A 23708-nucleotide genomic window follows, 5' to 3' on the forward strand; every position below is an offset into this window, starting at 1 on the left:
AACTCCTCAGTGAAAACAAATTATCAGATGCTTTTCCTGTTGCAGCATCTGCATTGTTCCCCTCTCCCCGGCCCTCCTCATCCTTTCCTCCTTGACTTAACTTCATTTTCAGCAGGTGAAGACTGGCTGCTTCTGCCCACCCCCCCAAACTCCCTGGAGATGTTTGTTTTTAGCACAGTCTAGTTTATTTACAGCTCATTCCAGCTCAGAATATTTCCATCAGGTGGACATGTTTGGGAACAGCTTCCTCCCCGCCCCTCCCTCCCAGTCAACTAAGCCAGGACTTCACATGTCTATTTTGGTGTCATCCGAGTGGCCTGTGGGTTTCGCTCAGGACTCTGCTGCCTCTGTGGAATCATGTCTGAGCTCAGGGTCCAGCCTGGAGAAGCCCCAGCAGGCTCTGTTGAGATGGAAACAATTGCGTGTGTGTGTGTGCACGCGCGCGTGTGTCTATGTGTGTGTGTGTGTGTGTGTACATGGGGCCTGCAGAAACCTGGGTACTCCACATGGCTCCGCCCCAGGCAGCTGCCTTGGAAATGCCAACTATCACGGAATTTCAGGACCGCTTGCCCTGACTTACAGACACCAAAGTCATACTGTATGTGGCCACTGCAGTGCCAAATCCTGGGTAGAAACAATGCTGAGTCTAACACAGGCTTTTGGCAAATGGCAAACATTTGGGGGTTTTTTGTTGTTGTTGATGTTGGCTTTGCCCTTTGGACTCAAAACCCACTTGACTCTTGGGCACATCCTTGGAAAGTGATTCACTCCAACTTACTCTTGTAAATAAAGGCACTTGGATCAAAGAGTGTGAGTCGGGGTGCAGGTGACCATGTGACCTGGCATCACTCCCTTCTTCAACCGGAGACTCAGTTTCTCCATCTGTACTACAAGGAATTTGGCCCAAACCATCTCCAAAGTCCTTTTTGTACATATGACACCAGGCTCACCACTGTGTCCATCTGGATCTCCCACTCACAAGGCCAGCCCATCGATAGGTTACTAGAGACAGACTTTTCAGTTTCTGCCTCTTTTTTTGCATCAAGCAGCACCCCCTCAACTCAAGCAAATGTGTCATTAGAAGCCACCAAAGGAAAGAAATGACATAAACATCCTGCATTTGCAGGTTGGGACAATTACAGGTGCAGCCATATGCTAACTATTCTGCAATGGCTCGTGCGGTTGGTGGACTGTTCAACTTCTTACTCCCTCCTCCTCCTGCTTTTGGGCTGTTCCTTGCCTGTTGGAACTTGCACTAGAAGGAGCCCTGGGAGAGGAGGGGTGAAGGGCACACGCTTCCCAGCATCCCTGAGTGTTCTGACCATGAGTCAGATGGCTCAGCTACAGTGAAGTTCTCACGTTAACTGGCTGCAATTTGCCTGGATCTCCCTGATTCGTGTGTTCCAGAGTCAGCTTCTCCCTACAGCTTTCCTTCAACCTCCACCCATGTCACACACATCCTGAAAAACAAATTCTGATCCTAAAAGTTGAAGGTGTTTAAACTTCTCTGAAAGACGGTGTTAGGAGTGTGGCATCTTGCAATTCACTCCCGAGCAGGCATGGGGGGCAGGAGAGGACACAGTCTACACAGAAAACGATTTGGCAATTTGGCACCTACTGCCCCTGGGATGGGAAGCCACATGACCCAAGCCAGTGAGCCCGGAGAGTGATGGAGAGCGTCTCTGCCACCCAATGCCGGGGGGTGCCCAAACCACAGAACACGAGGTTACTTCAAAGCCAATGGAGCAGCAGCTGCCAGCTTGCCCCTCTGAAATCAAAGTGACAAGAGGGGCACACACAAGTGCACACAAACATGAGTGTGTATGCCAAGGCCCCCACCAACTCCGCTGTCAAGCCCCTTTACGTTGCAATTCCAACACTGCTGAGAAGTTTAAGATTTAAAGGCTGCTGAAAGCTCCCAGAACGAGCCTGCTTTCTGAGAGTCCTTTTTCCAAAACAATGCACACACGCAAGCAAGTGTGCACACACACACTCACACAACTCACCCCAGCAGCAAGCTGAGTAACAGAGCAGTCCTGAGATGGTGAGCAGATGAGTGAGGCTGAGGGATGGGCCCGTCATCGCGGGCACAGCCCAAGGCGGACTGGCCAGGGAACACACGCTGGAGACAGGCTGAGATTCGTCACGCCCCCGAGCGCTCCCAGCGCCTGGCCTGCTGGGCATCTGGGGTGGGAGTCGGCCAATCCCTGCTCCGGGGTTGCTTCTGCCCCAGTTGCCAGGGGTCCAGAGGCCTGTCCTGACCCCCCTGGAGCGGGAATGGGTGGGCAGCGCTCCGGCCTCTCAGGAGGCTGCGCTAGGCTTGGGAGAGGAAAAGTGCCCTTGGCCCAGGGGACGGGGGGAGGCTGGGAGCCAGGCATACTGACTGCCCCTGCGGGCAGAGAGGAAGTGGAGTGCGATCCGTCCAACAGGCTGCTTTTCATGCGGCGCAAAAAAGGCCCTGTCAATACTGCTCTGGCAAGCCTCAAAGTCAACCCCCACTGCGACTGTCCGATGTCTGCCCTCCTCCGCTTCAGGAAAGATCTTTGTTGCCAGGGCCCCTCAGCTTTCACCATGTCTGTGCCAAGGTGCTGCCAACAAAGCTAAACTTAATTAAGAAAAAAAAAAAAAATATATATATATATATATATATAGTATTTCCAAAAGGCCGGTGGGGCAAACCTTTTTAGATGAAGCCTGACTGTAAAATAATAAAGTGGCATAACTAGATACATGTGGAAATCCGATACTTTATAGGCATACCCAATGCACAAGCATGCACACTCACAATATTCTAGATCATAAAATACAAGATTGTTAGTACTTAGCAATAAGCACCGTTGTTTTAACCAGCTTAGTAAAGACCATAATCTATAGCAGGAGTCAGCAACCTTTTCTGCAAAGAGCCAGATAGTAAATATTTTAGGCTCTATGGGCCACGTGGCCTCTGTCACAACGTAACTCTGCAGTTGTACGTGAAAGCAGCCAGAGACAGTCCGTAAAGGATTGAGTGTGGCTGTGTTGCAATAAGACTTGATTACAAAAATGGGAGGCAAGCTGGATCTGGCCCGCAGGCTGTAGTTCGCTGACCCCTGAGCCACAGCCTTCAAAAGAAAGGATCGTTCTTGTATTCATTGACTGTTTCATTGGTTCAGGAACACACACTGAGTACCAAATTTGTGCAAGACACGATGACTAGACACAGTTGCTTCCCTCGGAATGTGTCGTTCAGTGTCGTGGAAAGAGTACAGGCCCTGGAGTCAGACAAGCTTGGGTTGGTGTCCCGATTTTGCCGCTTCCTAGCTGTATGACCTTGAGGAAGCTATCCTCTCTCTCAGAGGCTCAGCTTTCTTATCTGTAAACTGGGTACGGCAAAATGCCCCTTGCTAGTTTGTTGTGAAGATTAGAGCTAAGGCTTTTGGAGTTCCTAGCACAGAGTAGGGGCTCTTTTACCAACATTTTCATAGATAACTATTATACAAGGTAGAAACAGAGAAGTGGCTAACGTGGGGCTGGGGTGTCTGGAGGGATTTACAGGAGGAAGTGATGGGTACCAGCTGGGGCAGGGGATATAAGTGAGAAATCCGGGAAAGCTTCCTGGAAGAGATAGCATTTGAGCTGAGCTTTGAAAGCAGAGAAGATTTGCTGTAACAAGAAGGGAGGAGTGAGGGAGGAAAGGGTTAGGCTCTGTTCTTTCTCTGGGGCATTTCCCTCCGTTCTCAGAAACACAGAGTCGAAGACATCAGGGAAAGCAGCACGGAGGGCATGAAGCGCTCAGTCGTAGACCCCAGACAGTAGTGAAAATGCCACCTGCATCCCATTTTCCCAAATTCCCCTGCGCTGCGTCATATTCCCGCAGCTCTTCATTTTTCAAACCTCATTTCAAAATGAGCATCTATTTTTTGCATTTGGCATCAAACTTTTCCTTAACAGGTTTACACACACAAACCACTCAGCTATACTTTGTTTCATTACTGTAAACACGAAGGCGACTGGACTAGATGATCGCTGAGGTCCTGTCAACCCTGCAGGTGTCTGAATCTCTATTTTGAACCGAATGACTCAGGCTCATGAATGTCTCCTTCTGCCTTTCTCTTTTCTATGTTTCTCTTTTTCTACAACTCTGTTTCCTGTCTCAGTCCCATTCTCTCTGTGTCCCTGTCTCTTACTTTGTCCCATTCTCTGTCTCTGTCTCTCCAAGCACCAACAGTTGAATTTCCTTAAGCCAAATGCCTGGACGTATGCTCAACTACTGTCCCCAGCCCTTCAGCCACACATGCCAGCTGGGGACTAGGAACCCTGGTCTCCAGCCCTGCTATGGCTAGTAACTTGCTGTGTGACCTTGGACAACCAGAAAAACCCGCTGCGCCTTGGTTTTCCCAAATGTAAAATGGGAGTGTTGGACCAGATGAGCTCTATGCCCTTTCCAGCTCTGGCTTCTACCAGGGGCTATGCCTCCTGAGACACAAATGGTCCTTCATAAGGGGCCTGGACAGGGATGGAGGGTCACTCTCCCCCCTTCTCTCCTGGAGAGTAATCCCTGCCCTGGAGGCAGCTGGCCTGCTGCATCACTCAGGTTCATTGGCCGAGCACCAGCTCACCACAGCAGAGCTGCCTGCAAAATCTAATTCATAATAAAAGTTTCTGGGGCCTTCCTGCAGCTGTCAGCAGGTGTCATATTCACAGTATTTTGTCTTAATTGCAGTTCTGGGATTTATCAACCAGGCCAGAAGACCACTTCTGGAATACTGCCTCCCTGGGCACTGTTCCAGAAGCTCCTGTCCCCACTGCTTCCACACGCAGGCCTGTTCCCTGCTGATCTCCACCAAAGTGGAGTCTGCTTTGCGTCTTCCCCCTGCTGTGTCTCCCAGCTCTGCAGCACAGAGTGATGGCATGGCATGGATAACTCAGCACTGTTCCCAAGGACCCAGAGTTCCCAGTACGAAGCAAAGACAACTGCATGTCTGGGGGCAGAGCCTAGGGTCCCACCAGCCCCAGGGCTCCTCGAGTCTGCTGTCCCAGCCCCAAACCTGGGCGGGGAGAGAAGTAGGTTTGAAGACATGGGTTCTACCTTCCCACGGACAAAGACTCTCTCCTTGACCAAACTTTGGTCAGGCTCTCAACAAGGCCTCGAACTTGGGCATCCATGTCCATCCTTGCCGAGTCCGGTTTTAGCAAGAATCCTGCTAAGTCGGTTTAGAGAGAATCTCCACCATTGATATCTGATCACCCTGGCCTGCCTTCAGCAAGAGTACTGTTAAGTGCATTTAGCAAGAATCCCCAACCCTTGACGTCTCCTTAGTAATTTTCCATCCACCGACTCCCCAACACACTCCTTGGCTATAAATCCCAACTAGTTCCTGTTGCATTTGGAATTGAGCCCAGTTTCTCTACCCTATTGAGACAATCTTGTCACCAATGGCAATAGTCTTGAACAAAGTCTTCCTTACTGTTTCAGTAAGTGTCAGAATAACTTTCTCTTTAACACTACCTCCAGATCTACTGTTTGTTTTACTCAGGAGAGCCCTATAACAGATTCAACTTCAGCCCACAAACGTTTATTGAACACTTACTGTGTTCCAAGCCTTTGCTATGCACCAGGATACAGAGATGAATAAGCCTCTGGTCTAGCCTCTGGAGGGCAAAGAGTTTTCACCTCATCTGCTAACCTGAACTGATTGGTACAGATTTCCTGAAACACTGTGGTAAGGACTCAGAGGAAAGAGAGTCATGACTTATTAGTGTTGTCCTCCCTGAGATGAGAGGAAGGAGCAGCACCTGTGCTACATACTTGTTGACTCTTGTTTAGCAAAATCCTGGTCATGAAACAATGACAACTTGGGGCCTAGCACTTCCCACGCATTATTGCATTTAATCCTCACAGCACGATTATCCTCATTTCACAGAGGAGAAGCCAAATCACTTGGTCCATGCACACAGCTAGGACAGAATTGGGGTCAGAGTTCAAAAGGAATCTTGCACACAGCCCCGTGAGAAGGTGCCCTGCTGGTGGCCATCTTACCCAGCCCCTGGGGGAGGGCTCTCCATCCCCACCCCTCCCACCCCTCCTGATGTTCTCGCTGCTCTCTCGGAGCAGGGCGGTTTCCCTCTGACTTGGCCCTTCCCTGGCCGGCAGGCTCTCGCCATTCCTCACTCCCAGCCACTGACTTTACGTCAAGGACCTCCTCAGCATGGGGCTGTGCAGAGAAGGCTGGCATCCCCCAAAATGTGCGCTCCTCCTTCCACAGGCCAGAACTGTCCCCGAGGAGCAGCTGCAGGGAGAAGGGCTGGGGACACGTGACTCTTGTTGCCACAGTCTGCCTGGATCCGGAGGACTCAGGCCCTGGGGGATGGTGGAGCCACAGATGGAGAGGCCCTGCATCCCCGAGCGCCAGTGTGGAGGTGAGCTGCCCCCACCTATGGACACTGGACTGTTGGGTGAGCAGAGATTAAATTTCGATTAGATTAAGTCACTAAAATGTTGGCACTTGTTTGTTACAGCAGACAGCATTACCCTAACCCGGTAGTGAGACGCCAACCATGGTAACATACCATGAGCGTTCAATATCCTTCTCTGATCCCCACGATGACCCCACAAGGGATGTGTTAGTATCATCCTCATTTTCAGACAAGGCTCAGAGATTTAGGGATGCACCTAAGGTCACACACAGCCAGTAGGCAGTAGGCCAGGACTGAAACCAGATGTCTGACCCATCATTGAAATCCAGATGCCCGACCCTGGAGGCTTCTGAAGATTTGGTTACCAGCACCAGGTGGTGACCTCGCCCCAGCCCCCCACACACACCATCCAGAGAGAATGAGCAGAGAACCTCAGAAAAAATGGCAGGTATCATCTCAGCCAGGTGGGGTTGGAGGAGTTTACCAACACCCAGTTCCATGTCTTTCTAGTCAAACCTGACCATTACTCATCTCTGGGGCCCCGTTTCCCGGTTTGCAGACTCATGAGTAGACGATCCTAGTTGCCTCCCTGACTAACCCGGCCACAGAGAGGGTTCAATCACACGTGCCAGTGGCCTTCAATCAAACATGCATTTACCTTCTCTGTTGCATAGTTTACTCTTCAAAGTGGGCAACGACTCTGCAACTCATTTTGAAATCTATCAAAAAATAAGATGGATGGATAAGCAGATATATGATAGAGTCAATACAGCAAAATGATAAGGATTGCAGAATCTATGTGGCAGGTGTATTTGTTTGCTAGGGCAGCCACAACAAAGTCCCTGGGTGGCTTAAACAACAGAAATTTATTTTTCACAGTTTTGGAAGCTAGCAATCCAAGATTCAGGTTTCATAAGCTTTAGTTTCTTCCGAGGCTTCTCTCCTTGGCTTGCCGATGGCTGCCTTCTCCCTGTGTCTTCACATGGCCTTTCCTCTTTCAGCGCATCCCTGGTGTTTGTCTCCTTGTGTGTCCAAATCTCCTGTTCTTTTAAAGATACCAGTCAAATTGGATTAGGGCCCACCCTAATCGCCTCCCTTAACCTTAATCACCTCTTTAAAGGCCCTATCTCCAGATACAATCACATTCTAAGGTGCTGGGGGTTAGGGCTTCAACATATGCATTTGCAGGGGACATGTCAGCCCATAGCAGTGGGCATATTGATGTTCCCTGGACAATTCTTTCTACTTTTCTGAATGTTTGAAATTTTTCATAATAAAAAAGAATAAAATAAAAAATTTTTAAGGAGGCAACAGAGAACCAGAAGATACCTCCACAAGGGTCAGGATTGGGGGTCGGTTGGTCTAATGCCCTTGTTGGCTAATATCTAGGGGCCCTGGGAGCTGCACAGAGCTAGGACACTAGCATTGCCTGGAGAAGCCTGTAGCCACTCATCAGGAGACTTTGAGCAGGTAACTGAATCCTCATGAAGGACTTGAGAAGGCCGTTCTCTTCTGCCCCCGCAAAGGGATCCCCTGAGGAGGAAAAGTCTGCCCTAGCCCCAAGGATGAAAGAAAATCATCTCATATCAGTCATTATTTTATAGTAAGTCATATATCAAAAGTGACTCCTTTGCTTGCACATAGATTCAAGGAGACAAATCCATTCCCCTTTCCTCCCACAGAGAATTTTTTTGGACCTTATCTAAAGGAAGGCATCTGCTTTTTTGAGTTCAAGTTCTAATTTGACAAAATGGCATGTGGTAAACAGAGAGGAAGGAGCAGACAATGTTATTAGGAGCCAAGAGAACATCAAGAAACCTCCCCAAGGCTGGCTGTGCCTTGGCTCTGAATCTGATTACAGCGACCAGCATAAATCAGCGAGCGCTATTAAATCTTCTGCTGTGGCTTGACAGGCGAGGCCAAGTTTCTAGAGTTATTCGGGAGATCTGGCATAGGTCAGAGACAAAACCCTCCAGCTGCATCGGGCCCAAAGTCTGGGTTATTTCCAATCCCCGCTGACAACTGGGGCTGAGTGGAAAGACCCTGTGTTTCCAACCGCTACGTTTCCACGCCCTCATTTTTCCATGGTGACATTTTAGCTCTACAGACACTTGTGATTCAAAACCACATGGCTCACCTAACCGTTTCCCTAGAGCCCCCATCCCTGTCCCCCCGCTCCAGTATTTGTTGTCTGAGTGTCCACAGGTAGGGGATGAGGGAAGCAGGGGCCCTGGGAGCCCCCTGGCACAGATGGACATTTCTATTCAGTGGTCTCACTAAGTCACTCAAATCCCTGGTTTCCAGAATGTAGGCGACCTCGGGCTGACCCCCTTGAACTCAACTGAGAAACTGAGCTTCTCAATTGAACAAGATGCACCTTAGGCTTTTTGCAGCACTACCGTTCTGGAAATTCTCTGAGATCTCAATTCCCATTGCAAATTTGGGTCTAACAGACGCTCAAGACAGAAAAATCCCATCCTGTGCTCCAGATGAGAGGCTGTTTTGTATGCATATATGGAATTTTGTTTAATGATTTAGAGTAGGTAATACATTCATGTGATTCAAAATTCAAAAAATATAAACAGATATATGTGAAAACTCTCCTCCTGTCCCAGTTCCAATTATTTATTATCACTTACTTAGTGTTCTGTGTATACTTCCACGAATATTTTATGCATACAGAAGCAAATAGGTAGGTATAATATTTTCCCCTCTTACTGAAAGGGTTATTGTAATATAATACTATACATTTAGTACTCTCTCGTGGTTTCTTCACGGTATTTCTGAGATTATTCAGTGTAACTACATAAACTGCGTCCAACATTCCTTTCTATGGCTGCATAATATTCCTTCATTTGGAAGAACCATAATTTGTTCACCTTGCCCCCTACTGACGGGCATTTGGGTGATTTGCAAACATTTGCTGATATAAACAGTGATACAATAAAATAACCTTCTACATGCATATTTGTGTACCTTGGTAAGCATGTCCATTGGACGAACGCCTAGAGGAGAACTGCTCAGTTCAAGAGTGTGTGCATTTGTAATTTTTACACATGTTGCCTAACTCATCTCCACAAAGCCTCCATCAATCCACATTCCCTCCCACGTGGGAGCAGAGGATGAGAGTATCTGTTTCCCACACCCTCGCCAGCACACGTGATGTCAGACCTTTTGAATTTCGCCCAACTGATAGATGAAGAATGGTATTTCGGTGTAGTTTTAATTTGCATTTCTCTTATGGTGAATGAGGCTGGGGATATTTTCATGAGTTTTAGAGACATTTGTACTTTTTCCATTTTTCCGTTAGGTTGTTGGTCTTCTCTTATAAATGTTTTCCTACATACAAGGACAGTAGCATTTTATAATACGATTTGCAAATATTTTCCCCAGGTTGTTTTGGCCTTTTGACTTCGTTTTTGATTGTTTTTCCTACACACAAATTTTTTCTTTTTATGGAGTGGAATTTATTGTAGAAGCCTTTTTTTACGGCTTCTGGGGTTTTTCTCACACTAAAGTTACCCTCAAAATCTCCCAAGGTTTCTTCTAATAATTTTATCATTTCATATTTTATATTTAAATCTTAACTCATTTGTAATTCATTCTGGTGTAAGACGGACGTTTGTTTGTTTGCTGGTTTTCCAGAAGCATTTTATCTGTGACAAATGGAAACTTTCCTTAAATTACCTTTACGTAGCCCGCAAACATCAACTCTCACAACACTTGATGGCATAGACTGGGCACTTAACATGTGCTAAGCATCGGCCTACAACAGTCTTAACAGCTGTTAATATTTTCTCCATTTGACAGATAAGTAAACTGAGGCTCAAAGAAGTGCCCAGGTTAGTGGTGGGGTCATGACGAACCCAGATCAGTTGTCTCCTTATCTTAACTGCTCTGCTCTCATACAAACTCCAACTCCTTGTGCACCCTGAGATACCACCATGGCGATCCACTTCCCTCCTCATTCATTCTTTCATTGGTGTTATTTTAACGTCACAAATAGACAGTGGGCTCCTTGAATTAGTTTGTCTTATGAATCTTCTTGTTCAATATAATAGTTAAGTGTATAGTAGGAGGTGCAGTAAATATTGGTCATTTGATTGGTGGGAAGTATATCAAAAGCTATATATCTCAAGTAATTGTTATAATTAATTTAGAGACAGAGAGACAGATTTAACAAGCTAATAATAATAAAGAGGATCTGAATCAATTCAAACATATTTTAGTACCTCATTTAGAAACCAAAAAATTGAACAAAATGCAAAGTGGCAGCAGATGGGTATATGGCCAGAAAATTGAGCACCTTTGTCAAATCAGCCACCATTTGTTGGCATTCCATCTGAAGATTTCATATTTAATAACCTTCCTCTGATTTCCCAGGAGGACCCACACTGGCAGGCCTGGTGACTTGGCACCTGCCGTCCATTTTGAAGGGGGCAAGACTGACATGCCATGCAAGGCAGATGCCGTGTGGACAGAGGGCCCGTTCTCCTGACAGGGAGGAACTGGATACGGGAAGTGGCTCGTCTTACCTGCTAGGATCCGCACAGGATTACACGATTTCCATAGGGTGGACACCCTCAGGACTGCAGTGCCCTGCAGAGGGGTTTCCTAGGAAGCTCAACCCCATCTGGGGAAGGGAGAGGCTCTCCATCACAGCCTCAGGGAGGGCCACCTGCCAGTGGACTTTGCCAACAGCAGGCCTTTCTGCTGAGGACTCAGTACGCTAGGGTGTCATCCTCAGGTGTGAGCCCGTGCTTTCCAGGTCATCAAAGTTCAATGTCGCCCCTCAAGGCACAACAACTCCTGAGTACACACTCTACTTGCTCAGAGTTAGGTCGTCCCATGCTTTCTCCTTTGATCCTCACATGACCCCTTGAATTACCCTCTATTATATCCCCCTTTTCCAGGTGAGGAAAACTGAGGCTCTGATATTCAAGGTCCCGTGGAGCTTCTGAGCCCAGACCTCCCATTCCAAAGCGCATGCACCGCAGTGTCCCCACTCAGCCTCGGGCTCTTGATGGAGACTCTGAATTTTAAAACTCGAATCTTCAGCACCATGAGCAAGTCTCAATAAGAGCAGGTGGGATTCTAGCAGAAATGAAGCATCCCAGGAGGAGGCAAGTGGCCTGGATTCCAGCTCTCTCACCACCATTTGGAATAACGGTTGCAACCAGTAACTGAGAGCTTACTATGTCCCAGGCACCAGCGCAAAGCTCTGTACCTTTGAGCTCATTTAATCCTCCCTGCCATTAATAAGTCAGGTACTCTTACCGTCCCCATTTTACAGAGGTGGAAGCTGAGGTGTTAAGAAATTAAACCAAGACCACTTGGCCAAGATCACTCAGCTAGTGGGCCATGAAGATGTCACTCAAGTCGAGAGCCATCTGAACATGAACCCCACGCCTTTTACTCTCACATCATGGATTCTCAGGTGTCAATGCTCAGAAAAGAAACACGTACCAAGACCCCTTCTTTGTGTAGGTGCTAATTCTATAAATTAGCAAGCAACTTTTTAGCCACACAGTCAGGAAGTCTACGGCTAACGGGATCTCTAAAATATGGTCCATCCCTTCATTTACAGATGAGGAAAATGAGTCTTACAGAGAGCAAATGGCTTGTCCAACACTACACACGTGTCCCAGGAGTTAGTGGCAGGTCTAGAGAAATAACCCAAGTTTCTCGAATTTCACCTCAGTGCCTTAGCACTGTGCCGCAATAACTTTTAAAGAACATTAGTAAACAGGCAAACTGCCACGCCACTGAGTAAATGTCCCCACACCACCTTCTAGATGGGCCTAAACAGGGAACCTTAGCAGCTATCTCCATGGCGGCCAGCGCTGCGTGTTTCAGGCCTGTGTACCCTTACTCCCAGGGCTGCCCAGGGGAGGAAGGGCGGGCTGGGGCAGTTGACTCGGATAATTGAAGAAAAAAAGAGTAGAAACTATTCACCTCAGATACTTTGAGGAAAGCATTTCCAGGGCCCAAATTGTCCAGATAGCCATCTCAGCCTTCCCCTCTTCACTTACTTCGGGCAGACACAGAGAGTGAAGGATGTGCCACCCAAACCTACACCGTTCCCTCAGGGCCCTGCTGCTCCCTGGAAACAGAAGGCATTCGTCTTTTCTACCGTTAACTTGTCCTACCAGGACCTCGCCCGACACAGCTCTCAGAAAGACGGACAGGAGAGAAAGCGTTGCTGTGCTTGCTGGGAGCCCCCCTAAATCCTGAACGTTAATCTCACTGGTGGAGTGTTTGGTTTCTGGATGACCAGAGAGAATTTGGAAGCCTTTTGGGGGCCACCCCCTGAGGTCCACCCCAGTATGAATGATCTCAGGAACTGAGCAAGTTCTGTTTGGGCACAAAGGGGCAGCCCAGTTTGAACCCTCAACCATAATGACTCACCCTGCAGCCCCTCATATAGGGGACAAGTTCAAACACTTGAACAAACCTTGAGTCACATTAAAGTAAGACAGCTCCAGTCGGGCAGGTAGGTCTCTACAGGTAGGCCATGGACGTGATGGCCGTCTACATGATGGCCATGGACGCCCCATCACCCGCCCTCCTGGGTCCCCGAGAAGCCCCGTGCCAGGTCCGAGGTCCCTGGAAGCTCCCTCCTGGAGCATGTGCTCCAAGAGAGAACTACCAGCTGCAGCAGGAAAGCTCCTGGGGCTTTTTCCAGACTTTTCAGAAAGACACCGAGGAGGCCATGTAAGCAACACAGCAGGATGGGAGGGGGGAAAGGAAAGGAGGGCCTAGCAGGGAGGGAGCCTGCCCGACTGGCATTCATGTTTCCTTCTTTTCTTTCCTCTCTTTTTGTCAGACCCCAGCTGGTTTATGGTGCAAAGCCCTCAGCAGCCACAGGCCTCCCTTCAGCTGTCGCCAGCTCCCAGCCCACGCCTCATGCGTGTGCTTATGTTGGTTGCTGTGGAGACATAAGTGCCGGCTTGAATGGAGCTAAACACTCGTAGGCTGGGAGATGGAATGGGGCCAGGTGTATTTTTAAAGCCATCTGGGAAAGCCAGTCACCACAAGAGCCTCCTTCCCTGGCCAACGTGTCCCTGGCTTTAGGGACTGGTTTACAAACACGAAACAGATAAAAGTTGAGCCCCATCTTTTTGCCTTAACTCACTGGATATTTTCAGCAAAAATTTATCATTTGGGTTGTATTTGGGACTTTTGCCTTTTAACACAAATGCATCTTAGGGGAAATTATGGCCTCTTGACATGTGTAGAGACACTGTGAGATTCTGGAAATAATGTCAGAAAATGTTTATACATCACACATTGTATACCAGGCACTATTTTAAGTACTTTATGTTCATAAGTAGCTGACATAATCTTCACAATTGCTCTGTGAGTTAAACCCTACTTTTAACCCTATTTTATAGATGGGGAAACTGAGGCACAGAGAGGGCAATTTGCCTGCCCTACATCACAAAGCTAAAGGAAACACAAGATTTGAACCCAGAGGCCCTACAACTAACCAGGCTACTCTGCCTCTGCAATCATTTGGGGGTCAGAAAGTCCTGATTTGGAATTTTGGCCCTAGCACTGTGTGACCTCAAATAAGTGACCACACCTCTCTGAATGTTAGTTTCCTCTTTGGTAAAATGGGGGTACTAATGGATTGTGAAATTGTTGTGCAGATTAGAAGTCATATAGTAAAGAGTCTGGCAAATAGAAAGTGCCCAATGCAAGGTGGCTGAACTCCTGTAGCTCTCTTACAGCACAGTGTCTACGGCAGGTGCTCTCGCTTGCCTGCCCACATCCCTCAGCTTCATCAGGCCCCGTGGGCTGCTAGCTCCTGCCACAAGCATCTGTGACTACGCCAGAGGCTTCGCCAGCCATGGAAGCTGCTTGGGGCAAGCACGTCCCCAGGAGCTATGTCCTGGTATCCCAGTCCCATGTCTCCCTGAGGCCCCCAGGAGAACTGAGTCCACCTGCCCACAGCAGCAACCTGCTCATCAATTCCCCCTGTACAGACTGCCTTCCCTTCCCTGTCTCACTTCCCCACGGCCCTACCAGGGTCACCTCCCAAATAAACTATGGGCACCCAAATCCTGGTCTCAGGGTCTGCTCTGGGAAGAAACCCAAACGAAGACAGTGTATATGCCTGTGCCTTTGATTCTGATGTCACTTAAAGAAAGCACTCATGGGGGCCGGCCCCATGGCTTAGCAGTTAAGTGTGCATGCTCCGCTACTGGTGGCCTGGGTTCGGATCCCAGGCGTGCACCGACACACCGCTTCTCCGGCCATGCTGAGGCCGCATCCCACATACAGCAACTAGAAGGATGTGCAGCTATGACATACAACTATCTCCTGGGGCTTTGGGGGAAAAAAAAAAAGGAGGAGGATTGGCAACAGATGTTAGCTCAGAGCTGGTCTTCCTCAGCAAAAAGAGGAGGATTAGCATGGATGTTAGCTCAGGGCTGATCTTCCTCACAAAAAAATAAAAAAAAAAGAAAGCACTCATGGGACACTCTACTCAGTGGGAAAGGTAACTGTGGTTGGCTGAATAATGGCCCCCAAAGAGGTCCAGATCCTAATTCCTGGAACCTGTAAATGTTACCTTACGTGGTAAAGCAACTTTGCAGTTTGATTAAATTGAGAAGTTTAAGATGGGGAGATTGTCCAGGTGGGCCCTAAATGTATCCTTATAAGAGAGAGCAGGGGCCGGCCCTGTGGCGTAGTGGTTAAGTGTGCGTGCTCCGCTGCTGGTGGCCCGGGTTTGGATCCCGGGTTCGCACCAATGCAGCACTTGTCAGGCCATGATGTGGCGGTGTCCCATATAAAGTAGAGGAAGATGGGCACGGATGTTAGCCCAGGGCCAGTCTTCCTCAGCAAAAAGAGGAGGATTGGCAGATGTTAGCTCAGGGCTGATCTTCCTCACAAAAAAATAAAAATAAAAAATAAGAGAGAGCAGAGGAAAATTTGACACAGAAGAAGGCCATGTGACCACTGAGTGATCACAGGAAACTAATACAGGAACTCAGAGGTGATCTTGAGCAGCAGTTCTCAAAGTGTGGTCTGTGGACCAGCAGCATCAGCAGCACCTGGGATCTTATTAGCAATGCAAACTCTTGGGCCCCACTCTAGACCTACTGAATCAGGAACTCTGGAGGTGGGGCCCCCAGCAGTCTGTGCTTTAACAAACCTGCCAGGTGAATCTGACGCTGCCTATAGTTTAGTGGTTAACCCTGGCGAGACATCAGAATCACCTAGAGAGTTTTAAACACTATCAGTGCCCAATCCTACTCCCCAAAGATTCTTATTTAATTGGTCTGTTCAGCCTGGACACTGGGCTTCTGTAAAGTATTCCAGGTGATTCTTGTGTCTAGCCAGGGCTGAGAACCAGTGCTATAGTTTGAGAACCACTGATCTAGAACATTGACTTTCAAACTGAGCTTTGCAGAGCTTGGAAATTCTGGAAAAATGCCCCAAGACTGCTAAATAAGGAGGAGGCACAGTCCAAGCCAGCAGGGCCAAAAAGTCACATGCCCAGATGGGGCTAGACGGGCAGATGTAATAAGGAAGGTAGACCAGGTGTAAGACAAGAGGGCACAGTGGGGACTTGGGAGCTGGGGCTGAGTAACCACCAATCACTCCATTCCAAACGGTCCTTGCCATATCAGACTGTCGTCCTGGTTTTCAAGAGGCTTCTTTTCCAAGAGACATCAGAAATACATTTTTTAAAAAGTTAAATCACTCAATTCTTAAATGTTAGCAACTTAAAGCAATTTAAAAAAATTTCTCTGTCTCCTTTTTTAGTGCAACCTGAAGGCTGAACATGGCTCAACAGGATTGGGCTTGGTCCTCGGGCAGCTGGTTTGTGAGCTCCAGTTCTGCTGCAGGTGTCTTTCATTCAGCTCTTGGGACCGGGGGCTAGCCTGGACAAGTTCTCAGGGTGATGACAGAAACTCCGTGTGGGTGCGATATTTTTGTCTGCTCACTGCTGCATCCCAGTTCCGGGTACATTGTTGGCACTTATTAAGTGTTTGTTGAATGAATAAATCCTCAAGTCATCCCTGTGAGCCAGAGACTAGTATACCCATTTAACAGATGAAGAATTTGGAGCTCACCACAGTTGTGGTGTGACCTTCCCACAATCACACAGCAAATAAACAACAGGGTCAGGATTCAAACCAAGACCCCTCACAGTAGGAATGGCTGTGAAGAGCAAATACAACTGTAGCTGTGAAGACGCTTTGTGAAATGAGAGGTTTGGGGATAACTGGTACCAGTGATAAGAGCAATACCAGGAGCTCTTAGAATGGAAACTGCATTTCAAGAAGACGGGACGCCGGCTTCTTTGGTGACTCGCTGAGGCCGGAGGGTCTTTCTGTGCATTCTGGAGCTGAGCTGTTTCTGTATGGTTGTGGAAGTGGTGGCTGTGGCTCTGAGGGAGGCAGGCCGGAGTGTGGTGAACGGCAATGGAGGGGCCTGGATATCTGAAGGGAAAAACTCCCCTTCTCACAACCCCTCCCGTGTGTCTGGGCTGGAGACGAGTCCACCGCTTTACTCAGAGGCTTGGGATGGGGTGAAGTGGGAAAGCTGGGCCCCCTGGAGAGTCCTCTAAGTTCAGAACCTCTCTGATTGTATTATCCAGAGGAAATACGGGGAGCTAAATTGGAGGAGACGGTTGGGAAGTGCATTACGGAACATTAAACAATAACTGATCAGCATCAGACACAAATAAATGGCCCATCATCTACTGCCAAGAACATGATTGGTTCCCAGTGGTGGCCTGGCTGGCTTCCAGTCAGGGGAGTGCAGGGCCAGACATCAGGTCCTGTAGGCCACAAAACGCCTGCTCTAGGTCATATCCCAGCAGCCAACAAGAGGAGATTCCAGCACCCAGGCAGAATTCACATCCTTCCACATGATCTCATTCTACAGAACTGGATTTAGGTCTTCTCACCACCTGATCTCTGAGATTTGGACCCAAATATCATCTAAAGAGTCCCTGCCTGCCTGAGAAATCCTATACTGGAGGAAGGAAGCCACATGTGTCTATGGGTTTACGGTAGGTTGGTTCACAATGCTGGAAGAGAATGTCTGTGAAGTGGTATTCCCCTGACTCCAGGAAGGCCTCATCCCCGAAAATACTCTGGTTGAAGCTCATCTTACTAGAGCATCCTTTAGCTTAGATCTTTAACTCCTGTTAAAATACAAATATCTTCAAAGGAAAGATAAACCAGTACCCTGGCAAGTCATGCACACTTTAGTATAAAATAATCTTCAATCTTTTGCTAAGAGCTTTGGGCATTGATATCTTGAGGAGAAGGTAGGAGGGAACAGAGAATGAAGAATCTAGAGCAGAGTTTCCAGAGGATAGGAGGATAGCCTGCAGGACTTCAAAAGCTAATATCCCTATTTATCCATGGCTTTAACCAGATTTGGTCTACATTGGTAAAAGCCCTGGACTTAGAGTCAGAGAGCAGGATTCTAGTCTTCAGCTCTCCCACATACCAGCTGTGTGATCTTGGGCAAGTCACTTAACCTCTCTGAGCCTTCATTTCCTCATCTGAAAAGTGAGAGTAGTGCCACACCTATCCCAGAGGTGCTGTGAGAATTACATAAATTGGAGTGTGTGAAAGGTCTGCCCTGCTATAAATATTATTGTCCTTGGGTCTGTGCCACCACATTCTAGAAACTGTACAACTACCGAGCCACATCTGTGGGTGGATTTTGGAGCTGAGTTAATCCACAGACCCATAGCGAGCCCAGCCAGGGCCAGCTGATCTAGTTGGCCCACAAACACGTGAACTTCAATAATAAACGCTTGTTGTCTAAGCCGCTGAGTGTTAGGTGGTTTATTACCCAGCAATGATTAAAACAATACACCAAAGTTAGGGCTCCTGACACTTTTAATTCTAGGGGCATGTTCAACAGAAATCATTCTCACATATATCTGACACTTATCTGCCTTCTTAAGCAAAATAAAGTGAACACAATTCAGTCTTCACTGGGTCATTCATGCCCATCATAGTGAAAACCAGTTAATGTGCTATAAGTCAATGGTGCCCTCAGGAGTTACGTACAGAATGGAGGCTCTAGAAATAATTCCAGTCTATTCTTTTTGATCTCAGAACTATTCCCTAGTTCTTTATCATTTTTCCCATAATCAATTTTATCAGCTTTTTTGGGGTTGTCATTGTGTCTGTCTTAAGAAGCAGCCCCCTCTCCAACCTAACGTGCTACAGTGAGTCACCATCTTTCAAGAAGCCTGCTCTCTATGCCTGTTAGAACGGTGTCCAAAGTAAGAGTCGACAGGCTTAGAGCAAGGGCCTGAGCTAGTTTTCTGTGTATCAAATGCATGTGCTTTAGTGCTGGGATTTCCATCATCCATTTTGGCCTCTTTGATGCTTCTTGCTCCCTTCCTGGTTCTCCTCTGAGACCGGGCAGTGGAGGCTGCCAGGTAACGCACATCTGATCCAGACCCTGGTGCTGTGTCTGCATTGTTGGAATAGTCTTTCCTGAAGAGAGGGAAGGAGTACCAGCACACAGGCCGCTGAGCACTCTTCCTCCATCACAGCCCCTCTCTGGGGTATTTAGCGCGCTGCCTGCACTGCCTGTGTCTCACCAGCGGGTGACCGTGGGTTCCCCCAGAGCAGAGGCAGTGTCCTCCTTGTCACTGGGTCCCCTGTAGCACTTGGCGCAGTGCCAGGCACACTCACTAAGTCACTCACTAAGGTATGGTGGATGGAATTAAAAGATCTTCCTGGTTGCCCTTGTTTCCGTGTGCACAGGGTTTGTCTTCAGAAGATTAGGAATCTACAAGCTTCTGAATATAGAATATTTCACATCAAATTGTTGGAAAGTGTTTTAAAGTATTCAAGTTCTCCCGTGTCAAGGAACAGGTCCTGTTTCAGGGCATAGGTTTATTTCTGAACTGGGCTATCAGGAAGCCCTGGAAACTAAATGAAGGGGACAAAGCCAAGAGACTCTACAGGAGAAAGCAGATTTGCTCTATTGAGCTGTCACCTCAGTGACTCCCCCTGGATCTAACTCACTGTTTCACCAAATGTCTAAAGACCACATTCCCAACCAGAAGATCTGGATTTAGCAGTTCCTGAGGAAGGGCCTATGGATGCGTGGGCTAGCTATTCTCCATTCCACCACCTCCCCTTCGCTCTGTGCCCCAGAGGCCTACCCCCACAGACTGCATCAAGGGGCTCCCTTGACCTCGGGTTTCTGGTTGGGTTTGGCCAATGGGTGGCACTGCCAAGAGGTGGCTGGATTGGAGGAGAGAGAGGTCGGGCATTTCTTCTCTACTTTCTTCCTGCTTTGGCTCCCTCTGTGATCAATGCTCCTGCTCAGTGGCCCCTCCTCCAAGGTGGCAAATCTTCCTGGGACCCATCTCCCCACTTCCTCCTCTTGTCTTTTCAAGCACAGTGGTGGCAAAGGCTTCCCTCCACTGCTAATTGCTCAGCACTCCTTGTTGGTTCCCTCAGCCCCACCCACACCTCTGCGAGTTGCCCCTTCATTCAAGTCTTCACCAGAACCACCTGATGGTTGCTTCTTGCTCCTGCTATTACCCTGACTGGTACCATCTGTACAGAGTCTTACCTAAGAGATGTCTAAGCTGTGCGAGGGCTGTCTCTAGGGCAAGGAGTTCAAAGGAAATCAGAGCTTCTTTTCTCTCTAGCTTTCAGAACTCATTAGCCATTTTGGCTCTATCTAAATGAAGTGATACAAAATGATGGCAAACCCTCATCTACAGATGAGGAAAATTCCTTCATTCACTCATCCAGTCACCAAATATTTACTGAGCACCTAGCACATGCCAGGGACTGTTCTGACCCTGGGCAAACAGTGATAATGTACAAGACAGACACAGTCCCTGCCCACATGATGCTTACAGTCTAACGCCAAGTATCTCCCAGAAGTCAGAGCCCACGGAGGCTGCTAGAACCAGAAGATTGAGTTACCTTAAGTTCTGAGCCTTCAGCAGATTCTCAAAGGAACCTATCGCCCAAACAAGGATAAGAACCACCAAGTTAGACCACATTTACTCTCATGCTTCCCCCTTGAATGGGGGGATAATGACCCACTCACTCCCAGAAGCTTAGCGCTCTCAACTTGAATTTGTGGGGGGCATGTTGGCACACACCCATGGTGGCACAAACACCCACCTTTCCTGCCCACTTCTCACCTCCCAATATTCTCCACAAATTCCCTGCCCCCCTTCTTTAGTTCCTCACGCATTTATAATTAGCCCCACGCCCTTCTCTGAGTCCTTCCCTCAGGGCCCACAAATGTTGGCAGCACAACAGGTCAATGAGCTGCTTTTATGAATGGAGAGAGGTTGGGGACTGGATTCAGAAATCTGCCCTGAGAGCCTGTGTTTCCAGCAAAGGCGATGAGAGTGACATTTCTGCCTCAATTAAAATATTTATGAGATTCGTGTTGGAGGGCATGACTGAAGCTGTCTTTGCTGGGGAGAGGCAGAAATGGCTGAGGTGAATTGAGGGAGGCTGTGAGGGGACAATCAGCAAAGCCTGGGGTCTGCCTGCCTCCCTCAAGCCCTCCGGAAACATTTGAGTTTCCTCAGAAAGGTTTAAATAGGCCATGCTGGTAACCCAATACCTCCCCTGCTCCGGGTCAGACAGGACAAGGGCAACAGCCTGGTGCCCTCAGAGAAGGTGGGCAGGCTGGCAGAAAAAGCCCCTTTCCCCAAATCACCAGCCATCCACCTGGCAGACATACCCCGCTCCGGGCCTGGCTGTCACTCTGGAGCCCCTCCACCTCTCCCCACAAGGACCTCCAGCAGCCTTATCTAGGCAGAAGTCCCACCCCATGGAGAAGGCACAACAGGAGAGCAGGCAGGCCTGGAGAAATGGAAGACCTAGTCCTGAGGCTGCAAGGGGACCCTTCGCCACCCAGAGAATCAACTGGACTCCCTTTCCCTTCAGTGGGATGGTCCTGGCGGCGGATGCTGCCAGAGCCGGGCAGAGGCGTGTTCACTCCAGAACATCCCCCTTGAGTCAAGCCTTCAGAAGGGGTCAGGGATGTATTTATAGAAACATCTGGGACTCACTTCTCTCTCACTTGCACTTCCCTCTCTCTCTTTTAAGCTCCCCACAATTCCCAACCAAAATGAAATCATGCAGCAAGTGGAGAGAAGAAGCGAGAGAGGCAGAAAACATTTTTAAAAGGGTCTCTGGCTTTGAGCAGCTGGGTGGGGGCCGTTTGGAACAAGGACAGAAGGGGCTTCTGAGACGAGCTCGGGTGACGGGAAGCTGCTCGGGTGGCCGTCTCCCTCCAGTCTCCCTCCACTGAGAGCAGAATGGGAAAAATATCAAGACACGTTGCAAAACAATCTTCCTTCCTCCCACTGCCCCCGACAGATGGACTAGAGGAAAGTTGTGGTCATCATTTACCTGCTGAAATTGGGAGGACGCTGTTGATGAAAGTGGGCTGCGACACGATAAAGCGGAAGAAAAGCTGAAGATAAATTCCCAAAGTCATTGGATTCAGGACAACCATGCTGGCTGGGGTCTGGCCAGTGTCAAGTTCCGGAGGCAAGGCTGCGGTGGAGCCTTGCTTATCTCTGCTTTCGTCTTCCTCACTGCTGCTTGCCTCTCTCTCTCTCTCTCTCCCCCTCCCTCTCTCTCTCCCTCTCTCATTTCCCCATGCCTTGACCAAGAAAGAATGCCAACCATTTCCCATTAAACCTTCTCCGTACTACACAGGGTTATATTTATCTCAAGCACTGGATCAAATGCCCACATTAAAATTAAGATGTCAGAATTTTCCTTTTTGGAGACTGAGGTAAGTGGCTATTGAAGAGGTGAGAAAAAGGCAGCCAAGTCTGAAGTGTTCACTAGAAGCAGTCCTCAAGGGCAGATAGATTTCCTAGTTGATCATCCGCCAGCATCTACCTGCTTGGAACCAAGGTGTCTACAGCATCACAGAATCGACTCTCCTGATTCAAACTTAATTTCCATGGAGACAAATCCCTCTGCTGTCAGCCTGTGACATTTTTACCCACGGGGTGACAAATGTAAAGTTGACCTTGGATTATTTTTCTTTATTCATTCAATAAAAAAAGGATAGGGGATTATATTTTCCAAAACAGCTTTCTCCATGAAAAAGTTTGTTCTCTCTCCAGAAGCTTCAAACTTTTATCCCATGCAAAGCAAAATAAATGGAAAGAGTGAACGATTATCAAGCTATATTTGGAGAAATAGCATCTAGGACTTGATCTTTGGCTAGACAAAATTTTTCAAATAAAAAGTATTGCATCCTTAAATGAATACCTCTTATGAGTTTATAAAGCCTGTTACAGAGATCCTTAGATTACTAAAATAATTAAAATAATAATCCACAGAGTTGTCCATTTTGCTTTAATTTACATAACATACTCCCTATGCCTCATGGGAGTTAATTCAGAAATGGTTTGGTTACTGGACTCCAGGGTGGGCCTCCTTGAGGAAGAGCACGGATCCTCATTCTGGGGAAGGCACAGTGTAAGGTGATATTCCGCAGCTCTAGCATCAGTCTGGCTCGACTCCCAGCTCTGCTGTGACAGTGGACAAATTGTTTGACCTCTCTAAGCCTTGGTTTTCTCATCTTCAAACGGATGCAATGTTCCCTTTAAAGGTTTGTTGGAAAGGTTAAATGAGGTAACACAGGATGAGTCAGACATGAGTTAAAATTTGTGTATACAGACAACAAAAATGAAACCCCAGGAACCGTAGCAGATTGGGTGCAAAAATGGCCACCAAAAATCTCTCCCATCCCTGTATGCCCACATTGCTCTTCCCAACAAGAGGTGGAGTCTATTTCTCCTCTTGTCCAATCTGGGCTGGCCTTGTGATTGGCTTTGATCAACAGTGTGGCAGAAGTGACACTGTGCCTTTTCCAGGCTGAGGCCTTAACAGGCCTGGCAGCTTCTGCCTTTGCCTTTCCTTGGAAACAACCTGCCACATAAAAAAGTCTGGACTATTGGATAGGCAACAGGGAGGGGCCCCAGCTGCCTGGCCATCTCAGAAGAGGCATTAGCTATGTGAGTGAGGCCAATTTGGATCATCTAGTCCCATTCAGGTTTCCAGATGATGGCAATCACAGAAGTGACCCCAGGTAAGACCAGCTGAAGAACTGCCCAGATGAAACTAGCCCAGAATACAGATTCATGAGCAAATAAAATGGCCGTTGTTTTAAGCCACCAAGTTTTAGGATGATTTGTTATGCAGCAATAGCTAACTGATATAGGGTTTATAAGAAAAACTTTTGAAAGCATGAAGAATATACTTGGGTTACATTCAAAATTAACAGGACAGCTTAAAGAGTAGGTACCCCCA

General features: G+C 48.0%; 1 protein-coding gene across 1 annotated transcript in view; it reads right to left on the bottom strand.

Annotated features, from left to right (window-relative positions):
• COLQ (collagen like tail subunit of asymmetric acetylcholinesterase) overlaps positions 1 to 21891 on the bottom strand; it is a 58443-nt gene extending 36552 nt beyond the window's left edge. Inside the window, exon 1 of the mRNA XM_004419390.3 lies at positions 21786 to 21891. Coding sequence (XP_004419447.1) covers positions 21786 to 21891 — 106 coding nt within the window. The remainder of the gene's footprint in view (positions 1 to 21785) is intronic.
• Between the last annotated feature and the right edge of the window lie 1817 nt (positions 21892 to 23708).

The sequence above is a fragment of the Ceratotherium simum genome, chromosome 5 (assembly GCF_057802395.1).
Source record: "Ceratotherium simum simum isolate JZ-2026a chromosome 5, ASM5780239v1, whole genome shotgun sequence".
Taxonomy (NCBI): domain Eukaryota; kingdom Metazoa; phylum Chordata; class Mammalia; order Perissodactyla; family Rhinocerotidae; genus Ceratotherium; species Ceratotherium simum.